The following is a 26,896-nucleotide window of genomic DNA, read 5'->3' on the forward strand; positions in this document are numbered from 1 at the left end:
TTTAGTTATAATTAGGAATGGCTATGTAGTAGAGTCTTGGTTAAGGTTAGCCATCCACGCATATGTAAATAATGTTGTATGGACTGTTTTAAGGGGTTTCTGCGTATTTATGAAAATTTATAATTTCTGTGATAATTTTTTATAAATGTAAATAAAAGCCGGCCTGGATTATTCTGACCCCTAACCCAAAAAAGAGTAATTGTGTGTAGTGTAGGCCTCAGGGGGAGACCACACGAGGAGGTGGGTTCTTTGGGGGTGGGGAATCCGTTCTCCCTGGCCATATTACCTCCTTAGAGCAGGGAGATGCCCTCTTTAGCAAGGAATGGCCACTTCAGGGAAGGAAGGGTTCTTTTCAGAAGGCCAGGCCTTCCTCAGAAGGGCAGAGCTCCCTTCAGAAGGGCAGAGCAGCCTTCAGAAGGGCAGAGCAGCCTTCAGAAGGGCTGGGCCCAGGGAGGGACGGCTAGGAGTCCTCTGCCTGCCCATGTGCTCTGGTTTCAGGGCGCAGGATGAGAGGAAATGAAGGCACTTCTAAAACAAAGCGGTTGCCTTTGACTGCAGGGAGAAGCCGAAACATATGTGTACCTAATGAACGAATCAAACAATTAAACCTGGCTATTTATGAACTGTGGGACGCACTGAAAAAGGAGAAGGAACACTGGGACAGCTGGAGCCTGAGGGACAGTGAGCAGGTTGTGGAAGAAAAGGCAGCGAGCGGTGCCCTTCGTGTCTGCTCCAGCACAAGCCGAGGGCTGCCCGGAAGATTCTAGTGTAGTCTGCAACTCAGAAATCACACACGTCAGCTCTGGGATCAACCATAGAGACAGCACTAAAGGGGATAGACAACCATAGAGGCAGGACTGAAGGGTATAGAGGCAACCACCGAGGATAGAACTAAAGGGAATATTGACAACCATAGAGGCAGGACTAAAGGGGATAGAGAAGTTGAGCTCACAAGTGCAGCAGCCAACCTTGTGACCCTTCCTTCACCTAAAAATAAGGCTAACGAGACAACAGAGGGTCCTCAAACAAAAAATAAAGCAAATTGGGACACATTTGAACTATATGACCAGGGTAAGATTGCCAAAAAGCTAGCCGAACTTAGACCGAACAACCACTATCAAGACCCTCTACCGTCAAAGTGTGTAAGAGAAATTAGCCACACTCTAGTTCCGATCTGGACCCAGATAATAAATGCTTCACTTACACAAGGGACCCTCCCTGACTGCCTAAAAACGGGGCAGGTAGTGCCCATCATCAAAAAACCAACAGCGGATGCGACAGACCCGAATAACTATCGACCAGTGACCAACATACCTTTACTGGCCAAACTTATTGAGAAATGCGTACAAGGCCAACTGAGTCAACACATCGCTAAGTTCGCATTACTAGACGACTGCCAATCAGGATTTAGAACAGGACATAGTACTGAAACTGCGATCCTGCACATTGTTGATGACGCCTTACAAGCCCTTGACCAAAATCAGGCATGCCTACTGATCCTACTAGACCTGTCATCAGCTTTTGACACGGTAAATCACGAATTACTAATAACCAGGCTTCAAGACAGGATGGGTTTGTCCGGAAACGTACTGAAATGGTTCAACTCTTTCCTACAGAACAGGACTCAACTATTCCTGATTAACCAAGCAACCTCCTCCCCATGCCCTAACACAATCGGGGTCCCACAAGGCTCAACTCTATCCCCAGATCTATTCAACTTATATGTAGAACCCCTTACGGAGATTCTTCAAAAATCACGGATATCCTATCACATGTATGCAGACGACACGCAAATATATATAAAGATCGCCTCCCGTGATGACATCGACCGAATGAATGACACACTAAAGAAAGCGTTGCAATGGTTAACAACTAATCATCTGAAACTAAATGCCCAAAAAACTGAATTCCTGCTAATCTCACCAACAAGGAGCCAACCTGAAGTAAAGGAATGGGTGAAATTGGTGACTGCGTTAAACTGCACTCCGACCCTAGTTAACTCAGCTAAATCACTGGGAATCACGTTAGATGAGAACCTCGACATGAAAGCCCACATTAACTCAATGGCTAAGAGCGCCCGCTTCCATTTGAACTATTTAAGAAAACTAAAACCCTTTATCTCTGAGGCGGATCTAAAACTGGCCACTCAATCGCTAGTTATCTCGAGGATTGAATATGGTTGTACCACGTTAGCTGGCCTACCCAAGACATCCATAGCACCACTAAAAGCCTGCCTCAACGCAGCGGCAAGACTCATCACGGGAACGAAGAAATTCGATCATATATCGCCCCACCTGAAAGCCCTAAACTGGCTACCTTACGAGGCCAGAATTCAAATGAAAATGGCCTGTATTACCCACAAAGCGGTTCACTACAACATGCCTAGATACCTAGCCAAGAAAATTAAACTTTCGGGAGGCAACAGACCAAGCAGAAGTGCCAAAGAGCTGCTATTGCGACGGGCCTTCTTCCGCAAGAAAAGGACCTACGATCGGGCCTTCTCCGGAGCTGCACCCAGAATCTGGAATTCACTCCCTCCAAACATCAGGAAGATTCAAAATACGGAAACATTCAAACAGGAACTAAAGAGCCACTTGATGAGTAAATACCCTACGTAGAGAAACTACAGACTATTGATATGAACATCTACGCCAAAGAGGAGGTACTCATCATGAATAATTGGAAGTTCAATATCAAACAAATGAAAGACTCCCGTCCGAGCCTCGGCTACACAATGTACTGCTACCTCATATATTTGGGAGCTTATACACTGTATCTCACAGCTCAAACTATATAACCTCTACCTCACTTTATTATGTTTATGACTACTATGACAAGCTAAACCTACGCAAATCCTAATGGCTAACTATATAGGCAATTGTATTGATAATGTTATATAACCCTACCTCAACGAGCTTGAAGATATGACTATGACACAAGCTGAGACCAATGCACCTCTCAATGCCTTTTATCTAGTCACCCTTTTACCACACTGCTTCTACCTCATAACTGTTTGTTGTTATAATTGATGTGATAATTGTCAAGTCTGTAATCTTTTTATGTTCAGCGCTCTGATACCCACGGGTCTTGTTCGCGCTATACAAAACACTATAAATAAATAAATAAATAAATAAATAGAGGCAGGACTAGAGGGTATAGAGGCAACCACCGAGGATAGAACTAAAGGGAATATTGACAACCATAGAGGCAGGACTAAAGGGGATAGAGACAACCATAGAGGCAAAACTAAAGGGGATAAAGACAACCATAGAGACAGGACTAAATGGGATAGAGACAACCATAGAGGAAAAACTAAAGGGGATGGAGACAACCATAGAGGCAGGACTAAAGGACTAAAGGAGATTGAGACAAACAAAGACAGGACTAAAGGGGATAGAGACAATCATAGATGCAGGACTAAAGGGGATAGAGACAACCATGGAGGCAGGCCTAAAGGGGATAGAGACAACCATAGAGGAAAAACTAAAGGGGACAGACAACCATAGAGACAGCACTAAAGGGGATAGACTACCATAGAGGCAGGACTGAAGGGTATAGAGGCAACCACCGAGGATAGAACTAAAGGGAATAGAGACAACCATAGAGGCAGGACTAAAGGGGATAGAGACAACCATAGAGGCAGGACTAAAGGGGATAGAGACAACCATAGAGGCAGGACTGAAGGGTATAGAGGCAACCACCGAGGATAGAACTAAAGGGAATAGAGACAACCATAGGTGCAGGACTAAAGGGGATGGAGACAAACAGAGGCAGGACTAAAGGGGATAGAGACAACCATAGAGGAATAACTGAAGGGGATGTGGAAGTAAAAACATATTTTCACAACATTTGTGAACTGTACATAGACCTATATTTACCTCTAACCAACTACCTAACTATAAGACCATTTGTGTATATACTCTGCATGGACTTACCCATTTTATGCGCGGATACCTTCTGTCATAGCTCCAATACCACCCTTCATCCGCACCTTCTTACATCATCCCATACACCTTCACTTGTAACTTCCCTGTCACTATCCTAGCCCTCAAATCCAACCTAACCTTCATTGGGTGCCCTACCCCAATACTAACAGCACCCCTTAGTCCAATCCTACCAATAACACCTTTCCTGACACCACCCATTAAACTAACCCACTACATAAAGTGAACATAGCGCTGCCCTGACGCCTTACCTCATCCCAGCCTCCTACCACAATCCTACCCTTACCTCCTACCGGACACCAATCTGCACATCTTACCTCATCCATCATACCACACCTCAACATAACCTTTGCTAAACATAACCCTATCCAGCCCTAAACATCTCCCTAAATCCATCTCTTACCTCAACCACAACCTAACAATTTGTATTTTTTTATTTACTTTTTTATATTCTAGGATCTTTGTATGTAAATTTCTACTTGTTTGTTATCCTGCCTGTTTATATCTATTTTTGCTGCATACCAGAGTTGCACGCAGCCCTGTGCCTTGCTCTCTGTGGCAATACACGTCTGGGTTCGCCAGTCTTGGTTGGTGTAGGACGGGCGGGACTCACATCTCATGTGTACAGAAAACAAAGCGTGAACAGCAACGCAGGGAGCAGCGGCGAAGGACAGGCAGGGCACGACTGTTACTACACCACAAGGTGATGAGATAACAGCGCTATGCACAGCAGAAGCGTGCAGCGCCCTGGGAGACGCGAAGGAACCATGGGTAGAGGGAGGGAAGAAGAGACGGATACAAAGAATGAGGGTATGAACAGAGAGAAAATAGGGAATAACGAAGGGGGGATAACCTATCTATATAGATAAATATATAAATACAGTAATATAATGAAAAACTGGTGTATGTGTGCAGACAAAAGGAACAGAATACGAAGAGAAGGGAATGTGTGCATGTGTATAGATGCGCAGAGTGTAATATGCTATTTATTACCATTGTTGAGTGGTTGAGAGCTTGGGGGGAGAGGCCATGACTCATAAAAATCAAATCCTGATTTTGGTTAAATAGATCACACATGAACAAATGCTATGGTATAAACCAGGCATGCAGATGCGCAGAGTGTAATATGCTATTTATTACCATTGTGAGTCACAGCCCCTCCACACACTTAACATTGACTTTGTATCTATTGGTGAAACCGAACTAAAAACCACAGAATTGGCCTGTTATAGCTTGCTAGTCAACCATAATACACCCTCAGTGCACTGCTCATAACCTCACAGATGACATCATCAATGGCATCACTAGCGTCATTATATATCACTTTACTAGTGACATATTATACACACACCGCTCTCCGCCACTCACAGACAAAGCTGCAGGGTGCAGAGAGCATCTACTGAGAGTAGGGGTTGGACGCAAGTTCTGGCCAGACGCTAAACTAGGTCATTTACAAAACCCAAAACTTCAGGGATACCCTTCCAGCAAGTGTGACGTCACATTTCTCTACAGATCATATCACCGGCGGAGGCCATCTTGAATTTTGTATTTGGAAATCCCCACTGGGTCCTACTTGGCTGCAAAACAGAACAGAGTGCCAAGGTAACCTTTCTAGCCTGGCTGAACAGCTCTTTTAAATCAATCCGAAGTTATCTACCGGCTGGGCCTGCTCGGTCGGTTTTGTTTTTGTTGCAAGCTTCTTTGACTTCAAAGGGACTCTTTGAATGCAACCAGTTGTCCCCATTTTACTTTTATTAAAATGGTTACATTTATTTTTGTCCATTTTCCACTTTTTATTGGTAATCTCAGCGTTGCTCTGAACAGCAGGTCTATTGTAATACTAATTTTACCCGTAGTTCACTTTTTACCTTGATGGAGGTTGTGTTCATGTGATGCCTGCCCCCTCCCCCTGTGCCAAAGCTACTACAGGTGAGACAAGACACACCTCCAGGGGGCCTTGAAACCTGCTTTTGTACAGACCACAGGATGCGGTTGCTGTGGGAACTCGGGGAGAGAGAGTTAAAACTGTCTCGATCCAGCAGGGGCGGATCCATGCCAGGTTTTCAGGATCTCCAATCAGATATCTGCACAGAAAAAGACTCTAAGTGGAAATGGCTCAGGGGTGAGTGGTTACCCTGAAAATCTCGCGTGGCTACGGGTCCGTTGTTGAAGAGACGATTTCTGACCGAGAGAAAGGGAGGAGAACGAGGGAGAGACAGACAGACAGAGGGTGGAGAGCAAGCAGAGGGTGGAGAGAGAGGGAGAGCGTGGAGAGAGAGGGAGACACTGGGGGTGTGCGCATTGTAGATTATGAAGCAGATGAAAGCCGCCGCAGCTGCGGCCCAGGCCTGCTGGGGCCGCGGATTCCCCCGACATTCAGTTCCCAAAACTGAAATTGTTACTAAATGTTCCTAATGCATTGGATTGGACCCAGCGAGAGATCCCAAAAGGAGCATGCTAAAACATTTCCCATGGCAGTCCTCCAGGCGGAGGGTCCACAGTCTGCCCTGGGGGTCCGCAGCAGACCTAGGACAGGACTGCGGCACACTCTGGGCACCGGGGCGGGCACTGACAGCCATGGAGAACCAGCGTTTGAAAAGATGTATGGCTCCGTCCATCATATTGTTGTGTTTTACCAGTGCTCATTGCAGAGATGAGAGCCGATACCGAGCCGCGTTTTGGGGTCTTGTACAAGGATTCGCCGCAGATCACACAGGGTGTGCGCCGTCCTTGGCGCGCGGGCTGGCGTCTCTCCAGAGGTGCAGAGCGCTTTTACGAGAAGGCCTTGGCGCTTGCATCGGATGCACTCGAAACGACAGACATCTGGTGTCTGGACCGGTCTATTCTCGTCTGAGTGCAGGGGGAGGCAGACCTGGGCTGCGATGGCAGGGGTACCCATGCCCTTCCACGGGCCACCATGCCCCCAACCTAAGAGATCACCCGCTCCGAGTGCTTCGCGTTTGTCACCCGTCAGACATGTAAGCATGCATCTAGCTTCGGAGGCGCCCCTCCCCCTAAACTCCCTGCTCACACCCCCTGTACCACCCCCAGCCAACCTCCAGCCTCCGACCGCCCCACCCTCCGGGTCTGAGCATCCTCCCTGTCAAGTCTCTCACCTACCGCCGCTTCATGCCCGCCCCTCCCTCGTTCACGGCCGCCTCACCCCTGCACTGATGGCCCCAGGGTGGGCCCGTGAACCGCGCCCGATCCCCGAGAGGCCTCCCGGCTCCAGAGGCGGTTAATAATTCACCTGCAGGTGGGTCCGGTTACAGGCCTCACCCGACGCCCCTGGGCCACGCCAGAGAACCGCCACTGCTGTCATGTATGTCACAGGCCTCCCAACCACTGCTGGGGACGGAGCGGACCCTGCTGTCATGTATGTCACACATCTGACCTCAACAGCAGCCTCTTAGCCCAAGACATTGACCGGATACTGCGGTCATGTAACATGTCTCACCTGATACGCCTGGGCCCATGATAGCGACCTGGCACTGCTGTCATGTAACATGCCTCACCTGATGCCTCTAGGCCCATATTACTGTGGCTGGACATTGTATGTCACACATCTGACCTCAACAGCAGCCTCTTAGCCCAAGACATTGACCGGATACTGCGGTCATGTAACATGTCTCACCTGATACGTCTGGGCCCATGATAGCGACCTGGCACTGCTGTCATGTAACATGCCTCACCTGATGCCTCTAGGCCCATATTACTGTGGCTGGACATTGCAGTAATGTAACAGGCCTTACCGGCAGTCTGTTGGCCCATTACAGAAACCGGACACTGTCATGTAACATGCCTCACCCCATGCCTCTCAGCCCATGACTGCGAGTGAACGCTGCGGTCATGTAACATGCCTCACCCCATGCCTCTCAGCCCATGACTGCGAGTGAACGCTGCGGTCATGTAACATGCCTCACCCCATGCCTCTCAGCCCATGACTGCGAGTGAACGCCCATGACTGTGGATATATCAAGTCCAGTATAGAGCCGGGGCTCTTGTGCTGGACGCTGTGTTTTCCTGCCCTTGCACACTGGAAGGAGGGGTGGGCCATTGCCTGTGCTTAATTTGAGCCGGTGGTTTTAGGTGCTTGGGACTGGCAATTGTCATCACCACACTTACGACAGTCTTCCACATGGTGGCGCTGCTCATCTAATTTAGAGCTGAGCAGAACAATGGTTGCTTATGAATACAATACACCTTAAATGAATTACTAATACCTGCCTCCCCAGCCATTCCTTTAGCTTTGGAAGCTGGAATAATTAACTGTTGCAGGTGAGAGTGTTGGTTAGTAGTTGTTTTGGCAGCGATGGCTGATTAAAGGTGCAGTGGCCTCCTGCTCAGGGCCCTTACAAATTAAGCACTGGCATTGCGCGCTGACCTCCAAACACTGGCGAGGGGATGTATTTTAGGGGTCATTCCTGGTGACATTTTGGGGCGTTTGACCCTCCAAAACCATGTCATACCCTCTGCTGGGGGTCTGGGTAGGCTTCCTGTTGCACCACTATTTACACGGTGCCTCGTACCGAGAAAGTCATGCTTCTAAGCGCTGGCTTAATAAACTCTGACAAAATTGCATTTCTCTCAACTTGGTGGCACGTCTATCGGCTTGAGGGATGAAAGTGAGAGCATGCCAAAGTGTCTGGAAGATAGTCATCAGCCCGTGGCATCGCTGCAGGCAGCACCCAACCGACTGAGCCCTAAACCCGCTGCCACCCCTGAGTATGAGCTTTAGATGTACAGCCCCGGCACAAGTTAACTGCAGAGAATCAACAACAACAACAGGGGCCCTTCTTGTTCTCCCGTGACGCTCTCTTTCTGGGGACCAGACGAGCCAGGAACGTCTCTCAAACGAGAGAACACGTGCACAAACACGGGCACACATCTTATGGCTGAAAATGGGCACGACCAACTTACACATAAGATTTCGACGCCGCTGTCGGGCCCGGTGCCACCCGACAGACCAGCTCTTCGGGTATCGGAAACTGGCATGGGGCAGAGCTTAAGAGAACAGCCCTCTGCGTCACCCACGCCCACAACCTCAAGCGCAGGGGGGCCATCATGGAAGCCGTATGCACTATTCAGTGTGCACACTGCAGCCAATGAAAAGGTGGCATTAAAAATACAGATTCGATCATTTTACAAAGTACACAGACTGGTAGACATGCATACCGATAACAGACCTCATGACCCAGAGAGCACAGCGTCAGTAACCTGGATGAGAGCAGCCCGGGGCTCCCTGCAGCCTGCTCAGGCCTCTGCCACCTTTCACCCAACACAGGGCTTGGCAGGATAATCCTGCTCGAATTCCTTGCACTGCACCCCGAAGCAGCCCCCTCCACCCACCATACCACACACACACAGCTGGACTTAGCGCGTGACTCCATCCTCAGCTCCGCCCTCTCTGTGTATGAATGGTTGATACCTGTGCGTCGGAGCGCTGTATGCACTTCTTCAACAAGGCCTGCAGCTCCCCTTTACAAGTAATGCACGAGCAGACGCGTGTGACGCAATGGTCACCGGTGCTTCTAAGCGCTGTATGCACTGTAATAAGGCCTGCAGCTCGCTCTTGCAAGTACTGCACGTGCAGACGCGTGTGACGCAATGGTCACCGGTGCTTCTAAGCGCTGTATGCACTGTAACAAGGCCTGCAGCACGCCCTTGCAAGTACTGCACGTGCAGACGCCATGACGCAATAGACCGGTCACCTGTGCTTCGAAGCGCTGTGGGCCCAATAACAGGCCCACAAGTCACTTCCACCACAAGTACTGCACGTGCAGACGCCATGACGCAATAGACCGGTCACCTGTGCTTCGAAGCGCTGTGGGCCCTATTAACAGGCCCACAAGTCACTCCCACCACAAGTACTGCATGTGCAGACGCCATGACGCAATAGGACCGGTCACCTGTGCTTCAAAGCGCTGTGGGCACTTATAAACAGGCCCACGAGACCTGTGTGCACGAGCTCTTGGTGCAGCCACCTCTGAACACTTTAGAAATGGAGACTGGAGCCGTGAGCCATCCTTTTCTGCTGGCAGCTGGGGTCCGGCACAGAGGGGCAGACAGACCCCCGAAGAACGGCGGGGGCGATGTTGGTATAATAACTGGCGGAGCTTAATTAATGAACCGAAAGTGGTGTGGCGTCGATATTGACTATGACATACCAGCTGCTGCAGACCCCCCACCGAACTGAATCCTTACCGCCTGCACCTAAGGTCCACGAATGCGTTACTTTTTGCTTATTTTTTTTTATGTCTCTGTGTTCTCGCGTCCCACCGTTACTTTATCACCGTGGATACAGACTCTGCCTCTCTTCATCTAACACTTGCAATCTTTTCATACTTTACTTAGTCGACCTTCTCACTGATTCACTGCAAAGCGCGTCGGAGAAGGCGCTTTAAGAAGGCGCTATAGAAATGTTCTCCAATAAACACAGGCGGTGGGACGGACTCGCTGAAAGAGAAACAATAACGGGCTAACGGCCGCCAAAATAACATGCTGGCGCCGTCCCCAAGCCTCCATTAGAAACGTCTGAGCGTTTACAGCTCTCTTTGGGCAGAATTATTGCTGCGATATTCCACAGCGCGCGAGGGGCGTCGGATATTTAATATGCTATAGTGTCGCCACTAAACCTTTGGGGCCCGGGTACAGACAAAAACTCCAAGAAGGGATATGAACCAACAAAACGGGCAATGTAACAGGGTTACAGGTGGAATAAAAGGCGGAGCACACTCACTGGGGATTCAAACGAATGCGCTATAATCACTGAAAGTACCGGGGAGGCGAAATTACGGTCATCGTAGTCATGAAATTGAGGGTTGTTTCTTGGGCGAATATTTGATAGATCCTAATTATTTCCAAAATAAGTAAGTGGGGTAACATTGCGAGGCTAATAAGAGAGCTCAGGAAGATGAACACTCCCTGATGAAATGTGTGCTCGATCTATTGGTCGCAACTCCTAATCCAGCACGGTCGGCTCCACCTTTCATCCTTCCGAGGCAGACAGGAGGACCAATTTCAATTGGGCATTGGCAATTGCATGCAACACATTCTCTGTAAAGAACTTTGGTGATGGCATTATGTTATTTACACATATTGCTTCCATTATTACTATAATAACCGTGCCAGGTGCTGCCAATGCGACTGTGGCGCTAGGCGACTTTTCGTGGCGCTAAGTGTTTGTTGTACCAATGAATGACGGGAAGCGGAGCGTCGCTTCCTTTCTTCAATAAATCCCCAAACCAACATGGAACATTTCTGGTAGCGGTTTCATTTCCCACAGAAGGAAACGAGTACCAAGGTAAACACAGCCATGAGTAATACGTAAATAAGGAAGAGAACAGACGGAAATGTTTAAACTAGATACACTAGAATGCGGAGGCCTTGGCGCTATGCTATTCCGGCCACGCAGGAGTTAAGTGCGCCGCATGTGTATGTTTAACTTCTGGACACACGCAGGCGTGACGTGGAGTTACCCCGGGCCCGCCCCCGCCCGCAGCGCCCTCCCTCCCCCGGTACCCGGTGGCACCTACCGTCTCCATCCTCGGGCACCTGTCTGCGCTTCCGCCAGTGCCAGACGACCACCAGCGTCACCACGTGCCCGAGGACCACCAGGGTGGGCAGCAGGCGGTCTCCGGAGGGGTCCATGAGGGCGGGGCGCCGGGGGGCGGGGTCAGAGCGAGGGAGGGTCTCTCTCCGAAGTGTGCCGAGAGGGGAGGACTCGAGGAGTGAGGGTGGCAGGGGGCTCTCCCCGGGGGTCTCACTCTGGTTAGTGCCAGAGTGTGCTGGAGGCAGGGAGTGAAGAAGCAGGGCGGAGGGGCAAGCAAGGACAGGGAGGGACGGCACTAGGAGGAGAGAGAGAGTTTAGTGGTAGGAAGAGAGAAGGGCGTCCGGCAGGGCCAGGGGAGGGGAGTTTGGAGGGCAGTGGGCGTCTGGGGGCAGGCAGGGAGAGGAGTGAGCGCTGGCGGGCAGGCACGGGGAGGAGAGCCGGAGGACAGGCAGGGAGGAGTGAGGTGCCTGCCCGCCCGCCTGCCTGCTCACTGACAGACGGACACCGGTGCCTGCTCCCTCCCCCTCCCTCCCTCCCAGTCCTTCCCACTCCGGCTGCAGCACACAAAGTGCCACCCTCAGGACTCTGGAGGACTCCTGCGCTGCCAACTGCTGCAGCCTCCGCGGCACCGGCCCCCCGCCCTGGGCAGACAGCCCTCTCTTCACTCCGCCACATACTGAACAAGGAGCACCCCCCCCCCCCCGTTTATTGTGGTCAGTCCTTGCACGCGCATTATGTGCGCAAGCAGACACCTTGTGTGCGCATGCAGACCGAAAATGATCCGCCCCTACGTCTCCATCACCACACACTGGGAGGGGGGCATCGAGGGGGCACCGGGGGCATCAATGTGCGCCCCATACACTATGCAGACACGCACCCCCTCATGCAATGCCCCTCCATAGACCGCGCCAAAACCCGGCACTCAGACAGATCAGCCCCATTATGCAGTTAACCCCCACACTGTAGGCACAGTCAGCCCCTCAATGTGTGTACAGTCAGCCCTCCATGCAGGGTTTTAAGTGGGATAAAAAAATGTGCGGGGTCTTCAAAGGGGCGTGCCCAATGTAATTAAGGGCGTGGCTTAAAGCCCAAAAGCTAGAAATCTGTGCTCAGCATAGTGTGCCACCCGCCTTGTATTTTGCTGTTTCTGCCATTGCATCCTATATATGATACAAGTAACATCATACCTACAATTCAGGACTATTGGCTTTGTCAATGGTTGTTAATTGCATAAAATAAATAAGCAGTAACTGTGGCTTGTATATAATATTGAAAAAGCTTCCACTTGAAGCCCTGGTGACACAACGACTATGTTGCTGCTCCTGAGTTTGAAAAAGAGAAGGGAAATCCAGAGAGAAAATGACTCTTTAAAGGATTTCCCTTCCCCTACGACGCTCACCTGGCATGACGTCAGGCTGTAACCTCCACTAGTGAGAAGTGAGCAGTGTGAGCACACGCATCAATGTGCCTGCTGTCACTGCAGTCTGTGCCAGGGCAGAAAACAGAGCCCAATAGAGACCAGTTTCAAGGCCCCCTTTAAAAAGCTGCCGGTGTTCAGCACCGGTGAGACCCGGTCCACTAAAAGCCCTGCCTCCGTTGTACCTGCTAACACCCTCCACCGTACATACAACCAGCCCCCTCTGTTTGCGCTATAACCGTCCCTGTTCACACAATCAGCCCCTCCCACTGTGTGCACAGGTCGACCTACACTGTATGCATGGCTTTAAGTGGAATGAAAACAAGGGGGTGGGGCGGACAGTAAAAGTGGCAGGGCCAAAGGAGCGAAAGTAGGGGTCTTTCCCAAGGGGCGTGGCTCAAAACGCGTCTCTGTGAGCTTTCTGTTATTGCAGCCAGACATAGGATTCAGTAACTTCAAGAAAAAGAACTGTATGGCTGACTATGGTCCAGCACCTCGATTTCAGAGTGATAAAGTTTCTTGGTTTCAGTGCACAACCACGTCTCGAGCTTGCCACACCAAAGCTCAACTGTGAGGACAGATACAAGGAATTTTTCAAAATGGAGACGGTGCACTATGAATTCAGTCCAAAGAGCTCTAAGTTTTCAACGATAGTTCCTTTATTGTGTTGAAAAAAATCTTTAAAAGGTCTCAGCCGACGCGTTTCGTTCCCAGTAGGAACTTCTTCAGGGCTTGTAGGATGGTAAGTAGACAAATCGGTGTAGAAGTAGAGGGAAACTCCAGAGGTATATAAGTCCACCCCTTTGTCATAGGCCGCGGAGTTTAGCTCTCTGCTTGTGCACTGATACCACGCTGCACGGACACATATTTTCTCACGTCCCTCACGGACTGCAGGGCCAGTAACTGACATGCACCTAAAGCAAACCACAGCTCTTGGCTTTGCCAGTGCTTGTTTGAAATATCAACTAAATGAGTAACATCAAAGATGTTGTTGGGAATAATCAGAAATGAAAGTGTTTCAATTCATAAAATATAAGCCTTTGAATTAAATGTTAAGGTTTGTGGAAGGGTTTGTGGCCTTATGAGCGAGTCTTGACACCACTTCTCTGTGCAGCCTTTCCCTCCATTAGACATTTACCACTTTTTTTTCCACCAAATCTTTCTGAAATTCTCCATCTGCATATCTCACCCCTCATCTCTTTCCACTTTGGAACCCTCTTCTCACTCTCTCCTGCATCACCAAGTCACCGTGAAAAGAAGTCACCTGTAAGCACTGTATTTTCTTTTACTTTCATCCAATCAATATTTTTAAAGCTCTGTTGCTCCTTCACACACTTTTGCATCACACCTAGAATTAGCACAGTTGACCATTGCTCAGAGCTCTCTGCAGAGAGGCCAAGGACTGGATGAGTAGGTATTCTGAAGACTGTTATGACTCCCTTACAGGCGCTGCAAGAAGCGTGCACTGCCTTCAGCCTTAACATCAATCAAGGCTTATAATAGCAACACCTCACCCTCTTGAAATCACACAGACAAGTAGAAGCCATTTCACAGTTTACAAGAGTAAAAAAATACAGAAACACAGCATCCTGGCAAGAAAAATGAAGACCCAGGGAAAGAAAGACTAAGCAAAACGTGAACTGCAGTGCTTAATTTGTAAAAACAAAAAAAGAAGTACCAGGGCCTTTAAAGTATCAACAGAGTCATTAACCATCACACACCTACAAGTGTGTCAATTAAGACTATTTCAGGCCCTCAAATCTATAAGAATGACCTTGGCGTCATGTATTAGTCATTTTTAATGTATGTTGAATTAATAAACAACTGTTGTTGTGTTAGTCTTGAAGCTAGACAAACATCGCCACCATGTGGCAGACTAGAATAGGTGCCGATGTTGCCAATTAAGTGCAGAGCACCGGAAACCACCAGCTCAAATTATGCACTGGTGAAAGGTAAACAGAATCTACATTGCTGACATATATTACCTTCATGGTTTTTATAGTCATTGTTCATAAATTGGTCAGTGTTTTAGCCTATCAAAGCTAAGCACATGACTATTGGGCCACACAGGGACCCATTTCAATGTCCGTTTTTAGCCATTGCCAAGTTTGAAACCCAGAGGGACCTGCCCTGCTTAAAACCCTAACTGTATATACTACTGGCCCACCAGTGTACGAGCCATGCACAGTCAGCCCCTACACTGTATGTACTATTAAGCTCACATTGTACGTACAACCAGCACCCCTATATGCACAGTCAACCCCACACCGTAGGTACTACCATCCAGAGGTGGGTGCACCAACCAATTGACAGGGAGAGCCACACCAGAGGCAAACCAAGGGTCAGCTCTGGTTCTAAGACCCCATGAACAAGCCGAGCCATGAACATGTTTGGCATGTTAATCATGCAACAAACACCCCTGTAAAAATAGGATAATGTTTCTTAAAACACCCAAAAGGTGTATTTCTTTAACACGCAGGAGTGCTCCACCTGGGTACACACCATTACATTACTCCATTGAGAGGCATTTATCAAAAAGGAACTTTCTAAACATTAACTTGGAAACAAACATTCATGCCCTGTCCCGTACCACCCAACCCTGATGACTATGTCATTAGTGGACTTGGAGACAAGACAGTGGTCATGTTTACCCTATATGCGGCCCAGAGTCAAATACCTGTGTCAACTTTATAATCTATTCAATCAAACACAAGATGTTTTGTACAGCGCACATCCTGAACACAAGAATTCTAAGATGCCTTCATTAGCAATAAGGAGGCTCGTGAAATAAAATATTTGCCTAAGATCACACCATTTGGTCAAGAGGGGAAGCTGAGGTTGATCCTAGGTTTTCTAGTTTCAGATTATACAATTCAGCAATTAGATTAGTATCTTTCTCCCATCAGTTTTGTAGCAAAGGTTAATGTTTTGTCTGTGATTCTTGGTGCACGAGGTTAGAGTGTGTGAAGCCGGCAGAAACTACACGAAAGCCCAGCTCGCTTTAGGCTCAAGTGTGCTAGAGGACCTGGAGCTGAGACACAGACTTGAGTGGTTTACCCACCTCTAGTGTCACCACTGCACGTAAAACCAGAAACCACTGTACGCACAATGAGATCTGCACTGTACACCGCACTAGCCCCCATACGCAGTCTACTGTACATACCTTTGTCACACTACTATAGGCACAATCATTCACTATGCAGTCATATGTACACTTCACATACTGTTGTTCAACTACTGTATGCAAATCCAGCCTCCATGCACCGCCGGTCCAACGCTGTATGCCCCATCGCCCTCCACACAGAAGTGTGGCTCAATGGTTAGAGTGGCAGACCTTGATGCAGCGCTCTGGCCCGGGACCAGGGTTCGATTCCCACCTCGGCGGGTCTCGGGCTCAAAAATTCCTCGGACCGGATATTGTCGCCTCAGTGCCTATTCCAATCATGGGTCCCACTCTGCAACTCTGGGCAATAGCTTGCTTAATCTCCACAACGGCCCCAACAGCGCTAGGATGCCTGGCTTCACCGTGGGGGTGCCTAGCGGTGGACACTTCACAGGGAAAGCCAGGATGGGTTCCACAGCGGTATGAGTAATAGCGCCACAAAACCGCTTGGTAGCAGTGCGCTCTACAAATACCTTACATTTACTGCACGTACAGCCAGCCCCATGAAAAGTCAGCACTACACTGTCAATTCTTTCATCCCACTACTGGGAACATAGCCTGCCACCCCCGTGTGCACAGTCGGCTCTACACTGTAGGTCCTATTGACCAATCACTGTATGCCTGGCCAGCCCCCCCATTGTACGCGCAGTCACCCCTATACTCTATGTACTATCGCACATAGCACATACAGCGCCCCAGCACTCTACACATGCTATGTTATGAGAAACCAGCTGCCCATCAGAAATGGTACCCCACAAACTTGTTTCTTTCTTCCCTCATTTCTTCAAACTCTACATACAGTCATTTTCTTGTAATCCCAACTTCTCGAGGTACCCGCCTGGACAAATACTTACACATACATTTTTATCTATATATATATATATGTATTTTATTTATAAAGTTTTTTATAGTGCGAACGTGTATCAGAACGCTTCACAATTTTGGGTAAGAGGGATGCAGTATTGGAAAGCAAAACATGTGTTACATAATTATGCAAGACGCGTGCAAGACTCCTGTAGGTATTGGAACTCTTCACATAAGGGTAGGGCGGATACAGTAATGGGTGAGGAACATTCAAACATATGTATGTACAGTGCATCCTAACAATGCTATTCCCAGGTATAAATATAGCCATGTCAAAAGTCGATCAAGATGAGGCAAAGGAACAGCTACTGCCCCCACCCCTAGGCAGAGCCACTGAGTGCATCAGTGACTGACAGCTCTTTCTGTCTGCTCTGCCCAATCCCCCCAACTGGGGCTGTATTGGAGATTGGTGCACTGTCCGTGTTAGGGCAGCATTTCACCTTTAACAGGGTGCGCCGGGAGCACATTGCTAGGGTGCACCTCATTGCAGATAATGTGCCGCTCTCAGGGCGGGGCGGCTGTTTGGAGTAGCGGCTCTGCCTGTCACAGTGCGGGTGGAACCGGACCTGCCCTTCAAAGGAAGGACAGAGGTCCCACTGAAGAAGGGTTTGGTGAGTGACTGCACCCCGCCTTCTAAGGATGGTTGGGGTCGATGGGATCCATTCATTTCCTTGCAGGGGTCTCCTCCGGGGGGGCATGGAGGTAGAAGGCAGACTGACTGGGCCCCTCCGCTCGTCCTGATGGCTTCTTTGGCTCTCTACCCATGTCCATAATATGACGCAGAGGCACAGTGTTTCCCTCATTTGCAAGGAGTCACGTCCCATGAAAACAAGGAAGACCCCCCCCCCCCCCCTCCAACCTCCCTGGACAAATACAAGGCTATCTGTATTACAGCAGGGGCCGTGCAAGCATCTAAAACGCCCTGGGACGCAGAGAGTACCCCAGGGGTACTTTTTGTAATATAGTCCTCAATGTATAAATAAATAAATAAATACTGTAAACTCTTAAAACTCTGGCATAAAAGAGAGCATAAACCGGCCTATCACCTGCTCCTACAAAGGAGACATCTACTGACAGCCTCTGATGCAGAAGCCCCGCCTCCAGCGCTGCCTTTGCCCCGCCCGCCCAGGCCTGCTGAGCTCTGCTACACATTTTGCCCCCACCGGCCACGAAGGACAGGCTCACGTCACCCTCCCGATCCTCCCTCTTATCTCCACTGGTTTGCCCAGTGAGTGAAGTGGTGCCAACTTTCCCATGGGCTGACATTGACAAATCAAGTTTCATGAACTTGTCATTGGCAAGGCCTGTGCCCGGCCTGTGTGCCACCTGTCAATACCAGATAAGCCAGGTATCAAATGTCCCCCTCCAAGCCCAGGAACTCTTTTGTCAAGGTTACCCTGCAGAGGGACCAGAGGACTCCATGTCACCGGGACAGAACTCTGCCAGTCTGTGGCTTTCATTTTAGCAGTCATCAGTGTTTTAATGGGCCAGCACCAGTGCTTAATTTGAGCCAGTGTTCTCCAGTGCTCAGTACCGGCAATTAATTGTTGACACCGGTACTTATAGCGTGAACTTGTGAGCACTTTTCATGAGCACCAGTTAAAGGCACATTTAATTTTTGAAGGCACAGAGAGATTAAGAGAATTGTCTAGAATCACCGGATGTTGAACCTACGACGAGACTCAAACCTGGTTCCCCAGCTCCAAATTCAGCAACTATGGCTATAACGCCACATTTTCTCCCCACATGAAGGGTTTCACGGTTAGTACCTAGTTCTGTTATGGCAGAACTAATCCGAGCAATGGGCTGGTGCAAGCTGCACCCAGACGAGAGCGTCAGCACTTTTTCCCCCAGAAATTAATCACTGACCAGTACTCTCAGGTACTGAGTACCAACATTTATTTATTCTGCAAGGAAGAGTACCTGCACTTCTCATAAGACATGGAATACTTTTAATTGGAGAGTACCAGCACTTCTCATAAGAAGTGGAATCTTTTTAATTGGAGAGTACCAGCACTTCTCATAAGAAGTGGAATCTTTAATTGGAGAGTACCAGCACTTCTCATAAGAAGTGGAATCTTTAATTGGAGAGTATCAGCACTTCTCATAAGAAGTGGAATCTTTTTAATTGGAGAGTACCAGCACTTCTCATAAGAAGTGGAATCTTTTTAATTGGAGAGTACCAGCACTTCTCATAAGAAGTGGAATCTTTAATTGGAGAGTACCGGCACTTCTCAGAAACAAGCAGGTGCTCTGATGCAGTGCACATGCACTTCTGATTCCCCATTTCAAGCACTGCCAACCTTTGTTTTCACATGTGCTACAACAAATGGTCCAAAGGTGCTTAAATAAACATTACAACCGTCAGAATGCAAGAACTGGTTGAATGAAAGGTCAAACGCGAAGCCATGTTATTTGGAAACCCGAACCCTACAGCAGTGGGACTCTATCCGCTTCCTGTAAAGTGCCCCTCTTGAAGTGCATTCTGGAACTTGTGACCGAGTTCTTTAAACTGACCTAATGTAACAGATATTCACAACTGCTCTATGCCAGGCACCTATTGATAATATATACCTATTTTTATTTGTGGCCTAGCAACTGTAGTCACGTATTCATAACTGTGATGCAAAACCACGACTAACAGAATGCAAAGAAAAAGAGAAATGAAAAAAGAGTGGGTGAACTGAGTACTTTTAATATGGACCAAGTTCTATATTTGTTTTATACTCATTTATATCTAAAACAAACCATACACTATTTGTGGGCTTTTCTTTGCCTCTCAGCTTTTTATTTATGCATATATGTACCTACTTAATAGAAGTGTTTAGTATAATTAAAGTTAGTGGATTTTATTAATTAAAAAAAGGTTTATGGTCCTTAAAGACTGGCTTTGAAATGTAGATTTTGAGACCATGTATTGAGCTAGGGAACAACGGTCACGTGGTCTCCTATCAGACAACACCGGCAGCCACTCCTGGTCTGTCAGCCAGCAGGTCGTTGCATTCTGGGACTTGTAGTAGGCCTGTAGCATTGGAAGGTGCGATGTTTGAGCACAGAGGAGGAAGAGCTGTTGTCTGATAAACAGAACTGGCCGAGGCCCTTGCAGGGAGCTGTGCTTGAAACAAACCCAAGCCCAATGATGTACTTCTAGGACAGCCTGGGAGGAAAATAAATATGCTAATATGAAAAGCGTGGGCTGCAGTGCAACATGGCTCAAAGGAAAGATAACAAAATGCTATGACCCGGCCAGCATTGACCGCGTCATATATAAAAAAAAAAAATGGGGGGCGAGGCAAGCAACACGAGCGAGGTGCAGGGGAGAAGAGAGGGAGCAGCAACACAACGGACCGCAGGAGTACGGAAGGAGAAAGCAAAATGAGTAAAGGGTAGAGGAGAGAGGTTGGGAACGGAGCCCAGATGGTGAGAGGAGGGCGGGAGGAGGATGGACACAGGCACTCTTTTAGAGTGTATGGATTTTTTTAAGGTACCTGTAGGAGCATGCAGCTAGTGGAAGGACACTGGCCACAGACAGGAAGCTGTACTTGGTCCATGCTCCATGGTAGGGATAAACACAGGAAGCGCCTGGAGGAAGCAGGAGGCGCCGACCAATGAGAAGCAAGGAAAGGAGAGTGATGTCAAATACATCTGTTGGTAAGTAATAGTCGGGCTCTAAGCCCATTTTGAGCTTCTTTTTTTTTCGTCTACAAAAGACTTCACAGACAGCGCATGGATACGAAACCTAATATCAAAGCAAAAACAGACTGAGGTCTTGGTCTGTCGCCCTTTCTCTTCATGCTCACTCCTCCCCCCTTTATTTGTTTCCTATCTACACGTCATCGCTCTCCTCCGTTTCCAACTCATCTCTCAGCAGCTGCTTCCTTCTGGAACCTGGCCACCCCTGGCGCTCTGCACCCTCCCTCACTGCACTCACACCTGTCGGTCACTCCCACTCCTAGGCTGCTGCTCTGGGACACGTCACTCTACCACATTGGGTTGCATGCAGCGCAGACCAGGTCTGGGCTGACAGAGCGCTTTATACAGGAGCTCTCCAGTTTCCCCGGTCCATGCACGGTCGGGTCCATTCTTTCGCTTTGCTTTCTGGGACTTGTAGTCATTATTTTAGGACATTAACAATACTACAAATCCCAGATTGCAGAGAAAATGCCTGGCTAATGATTACAATTGTTAGCACAAATGTAATTTTATGATAGAAAAGGTTAGTATTTGCATGGAAGACAGGGTCAACACAAGAACAGCCCCCACAAGAGCCTGGCGCGAGCAGAGGGGCAGCCATCATCTAAGACCAGTCTGGAGACAGAGAGAGGTGTTGGGTCACCAGAAGACTATGCAATGGACTAAACCCTGTGATGGATCAGATCCTTCAAAGACCGAATTTAGGGCATTCTGGGACTTGTAGTCTTGTTTCAGATTATTTGAACCAACTGAACGAAACTTGAAAACACGGATTGGTAAAAGGGAAAACCCGGGGCTGGAACAGTTGTGTGCCAATAACCTTTCTGCCAACCATAGCGAAGGGGTTTCCCCAGACAAGACACAACCAGGCCCCAATCAACATAGTTAAGATGATCAGTTGACTTCATATCGCCTGGGACCCCATGGTTCAGTACACACTGGTGAGAGAGCGCAAACTGATCAAAATGTAGAAGTGCACCACACTTACACGTAGTAAGCATAAATCATGAAGAGAAATGCCATGAGTGCTGATAGTAACTACACCTATATTCTGAAATATGTAGTTAACTTAGAGAATGCATATAGAAGTGGAACTAATGGAGACATGAGTGCAATGTATAACTTTATTAGATGTGATTAATCATGGTTCATGTTAAATGTAGCTGCTAATAGGAAGATGGCGTGCTGCGAGCACAGAAAGAGACAGGCCTCATGCATGGCCATGACAGAAGGAATCAGACTGGTATACCTTTCATTTCTTGGACCGCACTCATGTTATGATTACATTATATTATTCAGAAGAGCTATATTATATAGATATGAGTTCTTTTATTAATTCACAAATTGTGATACTATGTGATTTTATTCAACGTGAATATTCTTGAATCTATGTTGTGCAGCTGTTAAATGTAAGATGGCATACGGAAACGTAGAACGTGGTAGGCCTCAGGGCCAGAGCTAGGAGGGAGGGGGAAGGCGATTAAATTGCATAATGTGGATGGCACTAATGTTTAGTAATAATGAGTAGGGTTTGATTTATAGATGTGTTTACTTAATCAGTAGAATAAGAGTATTAACATGCTAACAATTAAGAAGAAGTTGAATATTATAAAACTGTTGTAGAGCTGGAAAGCCTTAAACGTTGATTTACACGTATTAGTCTGGGCCGGGGAATGTTGCAACGCAGTTGGAAAACCATAAGATTTGGGATTTGGCTCCAAATGTCTGTCTGGAAGAGAAAAGGGGGTATTCAATTATTAAATATGAATAGAAGCCTGTTCTTGAAATGGACCAGACATGGAGGAGGGTTCCGGAATGTTTAAGGGGTATCAGCGGGCCGGAGAAGCGTCTGAGAAGCAAGGTCGACTCTAACCACAAGGCCTCATCATGGAAAAAGCCAGAAGCTACACCACGTGAGGGGCGTCTCGCGAGGGGCGTCCTAAATGTTGTTGTGATTTTGTATTAGGGACAGCACCCCTGGGTGGAGTTAGAGCAGAAGCCTGAGGACCCTTTAGAGAGCGGATGGGTAGGCAGAGAGGGGCCATGATTGGAGGACTTTAGGTTTTCACCAAGAGACTGAGAGTGGGTGACTTCCTTTGGGGGTCATTCACTGCTGACACCTTTTGATAGGTTGGGACCTGGTTAAGTAGGGATACCATCTAGATCAGGGTAGGGAAAGCCTAACCTGTATTTTCCCTCCGCCTGTAATGACCGACAGATTTCAATATGTGTCTATGCTAATAGCACTATTGTTTTTAGAATTGGTATTGGTAATTTCCGTTGTTCGTCTGAGGGCTTTCAGAGAACACATGTACGTAGTTGGGCCTGTGTATCTGGTTAATCTCATTTTGAGATGCTTGTATCTACAACTTATCTTGACTTTATAATAAACCTTTGAAAGCTAGAAGTTGTTTGTGATCCTTTGAGCAGAGTCCTTTATTGGGAGAACTAACTTGGTAAGAGATGCACTTTCTTTCCTCAAAGACAGGCAATAAAGGTTCAGTCGACCAGATCGGGGTTTTAGATCGATAGTGATAAGGTATTGATCAAAATCTCACCCTTCCACTGGTGCAGTCAGTTTCCAACCCAATGCATTATGGTAGTTGCAGTCTGGGTAAACCACATCTGCACCAAGAGCACGGTGATGCTTTGTTACAATGCTTTGCAAAGAGAATACAAGTGGACTGGAACAGGGTGTCCAGGGGAAATGTAGTCGCTAGGTAACTTTATAACCAGTTCAGCATCTCAAGTACCCGATTAAAGGGAAGCAACTCAAACCTCGTATAGTATCTCTGCCAACCCTGGGACCCCCCCTCTCGTGACCAAAGAAAATGTATGTCCCTGAATACTGATGAACCCCATGTCACCAGAGACCAACACTCCAGTCCTGGGCTTTCCTTTTACAAGTGAGTGTAAACTGATAGCCAAGTTCCACTTATTAGTGGCCATCCGGTCCACAGCGTACCATGCACTCTGGGGGTGACCTCAGAGCAGGGCCACTGGAATCATACATCAAGGGAGGACTAAATGATGTGGCAGCATTGACTAAACAAGGCTGCAAGAAAAGGCAAATTATTCGGCATAATATCAGTACTAGTTTACTTTTTTGTCATTTTAACAAACAGTACTACTGTCTGGGCATAAGATCCACCACATAAGCACCAGTAAAATATTCGAAGAGTTAAACTTTGCAAAGGGTCTACCACTACGCGAACCACACGTGGTGCGATTATTCAAGTAAGAATCTGGCTAGGCTAAAAAGCAAATTGCGTGTAGACATTTGAAAGCTACCAATGAGCAGGCAGCGAGATTTATGGTGACTGCGTAATTATGGCGACTATGTAATTATGTGGAAAACAGCAGTATTTCATAATTCCATTTCTCCACCCAGATTGGCCAGTTTATTACATGGGACGTATGACCTAGATTAATTGATCAAAAGAGAAAATTGACCGACCTAGGATTGGAGAGGGAAATCTACATATCCTACGTGGGTAAAATGTATCTATTCCAACTTCCAGCGCTCCCCCGACAGAAAGTCGGGGTCAGGTTTGGCGTTGCAAAGACATGCAATGTAATGGTATGCGTTGCAACGTCACATATCCCCACAGCGAACCGTAACTCCACCGGATTTTACATCACAGACATAACCGGAAAGTCCCCACTGAACACAAAGTGACGTGCAAGAGAACCACGTCAAAAGAGGAGGACGAATAAACAATCATATTTCTGTAAGTTAATTTGAAATGCATAACATAACGAAAACTCATTTGTCTTAAAGCTGTGCATAATTTGATTGTAGCGTTTAAAACCGCAACCTAGTACCTTTTCTAAGCGCTGTAAAGCCACAGAAACGCCTCAAAAATAGTATGAACACTAAAACCGTTACAGAACTAATGATGCATTTATAATCACAGAGTAGCCTAAAATCACCCAGATCTCGGAGTGTCTATTTCCGGTGTACGAAGTTGTCCCAGAGTGTGCGCCACTGCACTCGCTGAAGGTGCAATTAATAATTCCATCGATTTCAAAACTCACTGGCAGCCTCCGAGCTGGGTGTGCGCACTGGCACAGGAAACGAGCGACGAAAGGCACGCCTTTCATGCACGCTGGCAGGAGAGAAGGGCACCTCACCCACACATTACTAGCTAGTATTCTGTGTTTCGAAAACAGAAACGCAAGATCTACACAACTAAATACTTTATGTTTTAATGGAGACATCTCACAGGTTGTTCACCATACAAGACGACAAACTGGTTTTCTGAGACGTTTTAGACAAAAAAGTGTTTTCATTTGTACTCACTGCTAACAAATGCCCAGGCAAAGTCCACCACTTAGCCCTGCCGCACCGCTCGTCAGAAGAGGTTCCCACCTAGAGATGTTTCAGGGCAGCCCAGTGGCTAGCTCCAGTACCCACGTCATTAGCAGACTCGCCAATCCCATCAAATCATACATAACACATACTGGGCAGCGCCATCTACAGTGCAACACAAGACTCAAGCTCCGGCCTTACATTTAACATCCAATGCATTCTGGGAGCTGGAGTCTTGCGTCACGTCAATAGCAGGGGCGGCTCATCCGTAATGGCGGAGGAGTGTCGCCCCACTGCTCAGAGTCAGTCAGTGAAAAATAAAATGATGATACAACAATATTGTCATTTTATTTTCCAAAGACTGACTCAGCCATGGAATCAAGGGTGGGGCCGGCCCATGGCAGGCAGGAGTAACAAGCACTGTAAGTGCGCATGTCCGTTTGGCCGGCCATCTCAGGGTTGCCAAACCGACATCTCCACTTACATTCCTACAACCAAGCTGTGTTGCACAGACAGATGGAGAAATAAGCGAGCATCAGACCAACCCACTCAGGTCAATCCTGTAGCTTCTCTAATGCTTGGTATGAGAGCAGCGTCTGGATTGGGCGGGAAGCCTGTGCTTTGTGCCGCAGTGACTGCCAGGAGGAGAGGAGCACCGAGGCGACCGGCAGCGTCAGTGACAGGTAAGATTACAAAAATATATTTTATTCCCAGAACACCCCCATCCCAGCACTTTAGATTTGAGGCAGCTGCCACTGGTTAATAGAGCTAAGGCTAGTGTGTCCAAATGCAGTCCTTGACGTTACACCAGAATTATTGGGTATCCACAAAAGGTTCACTCAAGTGCAGGAAATTGTGGGGAGTCAGGAGCTATCCTAAAACTCTGGCGAAGGAGCACGTTTGGCCACCCCCTGCATTAAAAGGGGGGGAGGGGGTCACAATATGGTGCTTTGTAGCCAGGGCTGGGCTGTTGTGGCACAAGCTGCCAGGAGCCACCTGATAACTGCACAGATTTTTCACGGTCACTGTTCCAGCCCTCCACACAGTCCAGGATTTGACTTTCCCTTCTGTGGTTTGTAGTCCTGGTTTTAGAACAGAATAAACAGGCCTGAAACTGCACAGGAATAATACAAAGCAGACCCTTGGGTGGATGAGCCTCTCACACATGGAACTGGGACACTTGCCCGTGCATCGCAGTCACTGAGCCGCAGCTGCCCCCGGCAGCCCTGAACTGCAGTGAGTCACTGTGCCCTGCTCAGCTGCCAAGGTCCCCGTGCAACATGGCCGCCGCCGGCCACAATGACGGGACAAATCCTGAGGACTTCAAGTTCCGACTTCCAAGGGCGAGGCCTCGAAAGCTAGTACAGCGGACGGTGTATGGCTACCACCGTACACTAAATGAGCTTTACGAAGTGACGAAGATGCCCAGCTCAACATATGGGGCAAGGTCTGGTTTCCATGGCTGATGGGTTAGTTATGGATAGTGGTCTTAATCCTAACTTGTGAACTTAAGTGGTTTATTTATTTATTTATAAAGTTTTATATAGCGCGAACAAGATCCTACAGGATATCGGAGTGCTTTACAATAGGATGGACGGTAGGTAATAAATGCAATATCGACATCGAGTAAGCATAACAAACGGGCATAATCACAAAATTTCAGGATAAGGGGTTGGAGGAGAGTAATAGAATACAGGTATATAGCGGGCTAAGAGAAAGACACATGAGGAGGTAAAGAAGAGTAGCATCCACTGAAGGTCTGACTGTTGAAGGAACAGTGACTAGGAGCCGCTGATCCTAACCACTTTAAGGTAAGAACTTGTTCATTAGGAATCTTTTGGCTTCTAGTTTGAAAGCAATCGCGGAGGTTTGTTAATTTTAATTCTCAACCATAACTGAACTTGAACTGTGTTTTCTTTGTTGAATTTTTGAGGTTTCATTATCATATGCA

At 47.8% G+C, this 26,896-nt stretch overlaps 1 protein-coding gene across 10 annotated transcripts in view; it reads right to left on the reverse strand.

Moving 5' to 3' along the window:
• The window catches only part of PLEC (plectin), a 624,446-nt gene that overhangs the window by 288,546 nt on the left and 309,004 nt on the right, over positions 1-26,896 (reverse strand). The window contains exon 1 of one of the 10 annotated variants that reach the window (XM_086966397.1): positions 11,480-11,985. The exons of 8 other annotated variants lie outside the window; for them this stretch is intronic. In XM_086966397.1, the coding sequence (XP_086822523.1) occupies positions 11,480-11,594 (115 nt within the window). In that variant the 5' untranslated portion in view covers positions 11,595-11,985. Of the gene's footprint in view, positions 1-11,479; positions 11,986-26,896 lie in introns of those variants that run through there. One more of the 10 variants, XM_086966396.1, reaches the window with a different exon arrangement.

Source organism: Lissotriton vulgaris, chromosome 4_1, assembly GCF_964263255.1.
Source record: "Lissotriton vulgaris chromosome 4_1, aLisVul1.2, whole genome shotgun sequence".
Classification (NCBI taxonomy): domain Eukaryota; kingdom Metazoa; phylum Chordata; class Amphibia; order Caudata; family Salamandridae; genus Lissotriton; species Lissotriton vulgaris.